The sequence below is a fragment of the Dendrobium catenatum genome, unplaced genomic scaffold (genome assembly GCF_001605985.2).
Source record: "Dendrobium catenatum unplaced genomic scaffold, ASM160598v2 original_scaffold_61322, whole genome shotgun sequence".
NCBI lineage: Eukaryota > Viridiplantae > Streptophyta > Magnoliopsida > Asparagales > Orchidaceae > Dendrobium > Dendrobium catenatum.
The window spans coordinates 1,277,508-1,283,507 of record NW_021379772.1 but is presented as its reverse complement, the minus strand read 5'-3'; the positions used below and the strand labels follow the sequence as shown (position 1 = coordinate 1,283,507).

The window sequence follows — 6,000 nt, the reverse complement described above, 5'->3', positions numbered from 1 at the left end:
AATGGCGGAGAATCAGATGAATGAAGACATTCTTTCAGTAAAACCAGTGAAACCAAAGATCCTCCTTGCTGCTTCTGGAAGTGTTGCGGCAATTAAGTTTGAAGCTCTATGCTACTCTTTTACGCAATGGGCTGAAGTTAAAGCTGTTGCCACCAAATCATCTTTACACTTTATAGATAAAGCTTCATTTCCAAAGGATGTTGTACTTTACACGGATGATGATGAATGGTCCTCTTGGAAGATGCTAAGTGATGAAGTGTTGCACATTGAGCTACGAAAATGGGCAGATGCAATGGTTATTGCGCCATTGTCAGCAAATACTCTCGCCAAGGTGCATTTAGTTTCTAACATTATTAGAACATTATCTATTTTCTGGTGTCATCAAGCCTTCTAGTTATCATACTGTTTTTTATTTGCCTCTTGTTCATAAATTTTGCTCAAATAAAAGCAAGGTTTCCTTCAGTGATCTGATAGGAAATACTTGAGTTTGCAAGTAATATAAGAGGGAATACTTGAGTTCGCAAGCAACCCTAGCAATAATTGATCAAAACAGCAAGAAAAACAAGAAAATCTGGATGAAATCAATCTAAAAAAACAGTAGATTGCAATAGTAGAATCAAAGCCAAACAAACTCCAAGCAAGATACAATTGATCCTCAATTCGAGAGGAGGATCGTCTCTCCCAATCTCTAGATTATAGATCTAGAGCCCAAGATACCAAGGAAGACTCCAAGAAAACAACTCAAATCATGCATTCCCCAATCTTAACCTCTCATCTTCTTTAAGTACACATCTTCCTAATAAAAAGCTTCCTAAAATAACCCAAATTCAAATTAACCTGCAAAGCTTTAGCCGCTCCCCTACCCTCTCTCTAATTGTCACCCAAGGGGGGCCCACATGTTTAGGCGGAAGTCCTTAAGGAGGTGGCTTGGGCTGCCTCCTATAGAATTGAACCGGCCTCACCTGGGCCGGTGATAGGAAATACTTGAAAATTCACTTTTACAGCAAATCTCCAAGCACACTGCTGTTCACAGCAGGAAAACAGCAAAAACAGAGGGAAATCCGGGAAAATCTGCGAGAAAACTTGAGAAAAGACTTGTATTTTACTAGTAGATGTAAGGAAAATAGCAAAGATACAAGGATCCTCTTTTCGAGAGGAGGATCGCACTCTCCCAATCTCTAGAATTCGATCTAGAGCCCTAGCCACCAAAGAAGAACAAGAAAACTCTCACCAAAATATCACATAACCCTAATCATCTCTTTACTCCCTACTTAATGCATACAATTCAAATCTAATACAAAAGGACCTAATTGTCCTCGCTTCTCCTCCTTTTCGCTCCAAGATTGTGTTTGAAATTCAGATGAACCCCACCCTTTTCTCCCCCATGGTGTCCGCCGGCCTCCTCCTGCTGTACGTGAACCGGACCGGCCCAAGGGTTTGGGCCGGCTGGACCGGTCCATAGAGGACCGGTCTAACAGCCGGTTTGGTCGGCTCCCCCGGAACCGTAACATGATCATAACTTTTCACATGGTTTAATAATAAGCACTGTTGCATCCCTGAAGAGTTAACCGTATGATGGAGTAAACTCTAATACAGAGCTTAAGTATGAAAAAATTGCGAATTTTTAGTGCTCAAACCTATCAAATGGCTTAAACATAAGCACTTTTGTAGTCCTGAAGAGTTAGCCTTCTGCGGGGGAGTAAACTATGCTGCACAACTGAGGTTTGCAGGTTGCCTTGAAATCAACTCATATCATTTTGGAGCTCTACACATTTTGAAGCTATGATCCCCCTTGAAATGATTTATTATGTTCTTATTTATACCCATGTCATTTCATAATACTAAGTTAAGTGTTGCAGAGATGAGGATGCTTAGGTGGATGAGTGGTTTTACCCTTAGAGATAGGATACGAAATGAGCATATACATGATAAAGTTGGAGTAGCTCCAGTGGAAGAAGATAAGATTATAGAGAGTCGCCTTAGATGGTTTGGTCACATTAAACAGAGGCCTTCCGATTGCCCGATTAGAAAAGTTGAGGTATTAAATTTGACTTATGTTAAGAAAGATATAGGTAGACCTAAAAAGATTTGGTTAGAAAATATTAGAAATGATATTTCTTTATTAGATTTAAATGAAAATTTGACTTTTAATAGAACACAACGGCGAAAAAGGATTCATGTAGCTGATCCCACGTAATGGGACAAAGGCTTGTTGTTGTTGTTGTTACAACTTTCTTATGTAGTATAAATACCCGTTTATTTCAAATTTTCAGATTGCTGGAGGATTGTGCGACAACCTGCTGACATGCATTGTAAGAGCATGGGACTACAGCAAACCGGTGTACATTGCACCTGCCATGAATACTTTTATGTGGAACAATCCTTTTACAAAGAGTCATCTTCATTCAATTTGTCAGCTTGGGATGACCATAATCCCCCCTATCACAAAGAGATTGGCTTGTGGAGATTATGGAAACGGCGCCATGGCTGAGCCTTCTACCATCTATGCTGCAGTGGTGCTTTCCTTCACAAAAGGTAAGGTTGTAAATGAATCTAGTCAAGTTGAGTAGTATGTTGCTCAAATTTGAATATGACCAAGTTTTCAAATCTTGTTGTAGTTAAATTTTTAGTTTTCTTATCAAGTTTGAACTACAGGAGAGTCTAACTAATAGGGTTATTTTTAAAAAGATATAGATTTATAAGTTTTAATACAAATAATAGAATTGATGAAATATTATTTATTTTATTTGATGAATTTCAAATATTTATTAAAAAAATTATTTTTATTAATATATCTAGTTATTTCTATGATATATACCTTCAATAATATGCATAATTTAACATATTTTTTAAAATTGAAGATATAAAAAATTCGATATATGAATATAGAAATAAGTAATTACTTAAAATAAATGCATATAGACAAGTTATATATGAATATTTGTGAGTTCCTTGTTTTAAAATGTATGTCAGACCACCCGTATGATTGTTCTTCAATTCTTTAATTCCAGGAATTGTATCTTATAAACATCTTGACGTGAAATTATTATGTGCGGATACGGATGCCGTTTGGAGGCAAATTAGAATGCGCCACATCACTTTTTTTGTTGTGTATTAGGTCTGTGTACCGGGTGATGTGACACGTTCTAATTTGCCTCTGAACGGTCGAGTGTCCGCATAGAATAATTTCTCCGTTTTGACATAATGCTTTACTAAGAAAAAAGTTAAGTAGCATAGTGCTGTGGTGAAAGCTCAAACAAACGCGCTGTTGCGTGTAAAAAAAATTATGTTTTGATAAACATCATAATGAAATATATTTGAAATAAGAGCAAATTTACTTAAATATTAGTAGTAATTTTTGCTCATTACTTTAAAATTTTTGGGTTGTTTGCTGTGATATATTTGATCCAATTTTTGTGTTCTCTCTTAGCAAAATAGTTATGGCAAATTTTGTTAGATCCGTTTGGAATGATTTTTTTTCTGTTTGGAGTGATAGATGCTGAGGTTTCAATGCAATTAGGGTATGTTTGAAATATCTACAATATTTTATAAAATTTATAATGAAATTTCTATTAAGAAAATAATATTATTATTATATAACAACAATAATAATAATATCAAGTCTTTATCCCATTATGTGAGATATATTACATGAATGTTTTTTTACATTATGTGATATTAAGAGTTAAATTTTCATTTAAATATGATAATAAAATATTATTTTTAATATTTTTTAATCAAATATTTTTAGGTGTGCCTATCTTTCTTAATATAAATCAAATTTAATACAACTATTTTACTAACTAGATCATTGGAAGATCACCATTTTATATGACTAAATTATCTTAAGGTAATTCTCTCTAATCCTATCTTTCACCGGAGCTATTTTCTAAACATCATTATTATGATTGCAAAAAATATTTTTTAATCACAATTTTCTAATAACAGTGAAAAAAATTAAAATAATAACTAAATTAAATTTTAATTTGAAAAAAAAAAAATCCAAAGACTTCTAAGCTACAAACTACAGTTACTTTTATAGTAAACTAATGTACTCAGTTGTTTTCAAAAGATCTGTCTGGTTCTACTCTCTTCATCTACTCTCCCTTCTCAATTCAAACTGAGACCATCAGTTATATTGCAATGCTCTAAAAAAGTTCACATTTAAAATATAATTTAATAACAATAATAATAATAAGTGGGTTTTGCAATCACATCAGCATTTCTCATAAGAACAAAAAAATTATTAGAACATAAATTTAGTTTGTTTACATTACAAAGATTGCAGTTTGATCAGTTGGTCCAAAATTTAGATGGAATATTTAGTATATTTTTAAAAAATAAAAATTTTAATTTCAACTTAGTTATTAAAATAATCATTGCATTTAATTCATTATTACCCAATCTGCAGCATGTCCAAGTAAACATGTTATTACTTATACACATTTATATTGTTTAATATTTCATTTAGTACAGTTTTCTTATTACTTCTTAAAACAATTTTTTATTAGAAAGCTGTTTTAAAAAGCAATAATAAAATCATTCTTAAATTACATAAACTATTCAAATGCAATAAAAAAAAAGACAAATTAAAGCGAGGAAACCTATCCTTCACTATATGAACAAAATGTAAATCTGTTTGCATGAAAAATCCTAAACATATATAGAAACTGTCAAATAGCAGCATGCTATTTTCTTCCACCAGTCAAGCTGTCGCCGTCGCCGGAAGAGCCCCACAGAGTAGAAGCATTTCTAGACTTGAGACTTCCATCAGGATTCCTCAACTCTAAAAGGCCCTCAAACAACTTATCCGGCGAGACATACGGCTTCGGGGCCATCGACGAACCTGCTTGCTTTAAATTATTAGCATTTGGATGGAATTCTCTTGAGCCTATTGAGTTAGTAAACTTCTGTATGGCCTTGGAATCCTGACTTGGTACAGGAGCAGCTGGAACAAGAGCCATAGAATTCTGAGAAGCTGGATACTGGAAGGAGTTTGCTGGAGAAGTAGTAGACTTAGGAGCTGGATACTGAAAGGAGGTTGCAGGAACAGAAGCAGCTGGAGCAATCGGAGGCGGAATTGCTGGATACTGGAGGGAGGCCGTCGATAGGAAAGGATTTGAACTTACTCCAGGAGGAGTCCATGATGGAGGTTGATAGTTATATGGGTACGGCATCACTTGCTGCTGAGGAAAATTTGGCGGTAATGATGCCGGCGATTGAGAAACCACAGATTGAGCCCAGGGTGCAACATAACTGTCGTAGCTTGCGTAATTACCATTCGATGTGATGGGCTGAGGATTGTTAGGATACTGTTGCAGATTGGGAGAAGTAGAGAATGGATTTTGATTATGGTTCGACTGAGGAAGCGGTGCGGGGGGTGTTTGAGGCGGCGGGTCGGTCGATAGAACAAGGCTGAGGAGATCAATCATGTCTTCTTCTTTCTTGGAGGTAGTTTCTGGCATTGAAGGATCAAGCAGGACTATTGCATTGCTTGTACTAGATGATGAGGCTTCTGAAACACCTGAAGTTGAAGTTGGGGTAGTGATGTCGCTATGGTTTGGTGAGACCAGGTGATCGTCGGTTGCTTTAGATTTAGAATCTCTGCAGAAATCGAAAGATTGTAGGCTAACACATCGATGAATAGAATTCGAGATTTAAGATGAGTTGTGAATTGGTTGAGAGACCTGTGAGCTAAAGAAGTTGAGTCATCTTCTTCTACCTCTTTGTCATCAAAATGCTGAATAGCAGGAACAGATGGAGGAAGAATGCTTGGTCTTGAAAATGGCTGAGCTATTTCAGGCGGCAAAGGCGACCCGGAAGCGATTGCATCATGTCTTGCAAATGCAGTTTGTAAATTTTCAAACAATGCAAGAGCTTCTCCCAATAGCTCCTCATTCCTGCAAATCATATAAGGCTCTTAAGTCAACCATTATATCCTTCAAAATTGCTTCAAAAGTAAGAAAATAACAAATAAGCAATGATATAGGGTGGCTGACT

General features: G+C 35.5%; 2 protein-coding genes across 3 annotated transcripts in view; one reads left to right on the top strand and one right to left on the bottom strand.

The window, feature by feature from the left end:
- On the top strand, nt 1–2,652 carry LOC110112944 (phosphopantothenoylcysteine decarboxylase; the record flags this gene model as incomplete). Its single annotated transcript, XM_020845345.1, is given in 2 exon segments — nt 1–331; nt 2,274–2,652. Coding segments are annotated over 2 exon segments (627 nt in total). The 3' UTR covers nt 2,571–2,652.
- A 1,761-nt stretch (nt 2,653–4,413) lies between these two features.
- LOC110112941 (TOM1-like protein 6) overlaps nt 4,414–6,000 on the bottom strand; it is a 29,807-nt gene continuing 28,220 nt past the window's right edge. For both annotated transcript variants that reach the window (XM_020845338.2, XM_020845339.2), the window contains 2 exons: nt 5,688–5,900; nt 4,414–5,604 (listed from right to left, as the gene is read on the bottom strand). In XM_020845338.2, coding sequence (XP_020700997.1) covers nt 4,689–5,604; nt 5,688–5,900 — 1,129 coding nt within the window. In that variant the 3' untranslated portion in view covers nt 4,414–4,688. The remainder of the gene's footprint in view (nt 5,605–5,687; nt 5,901–6,000) is intronic.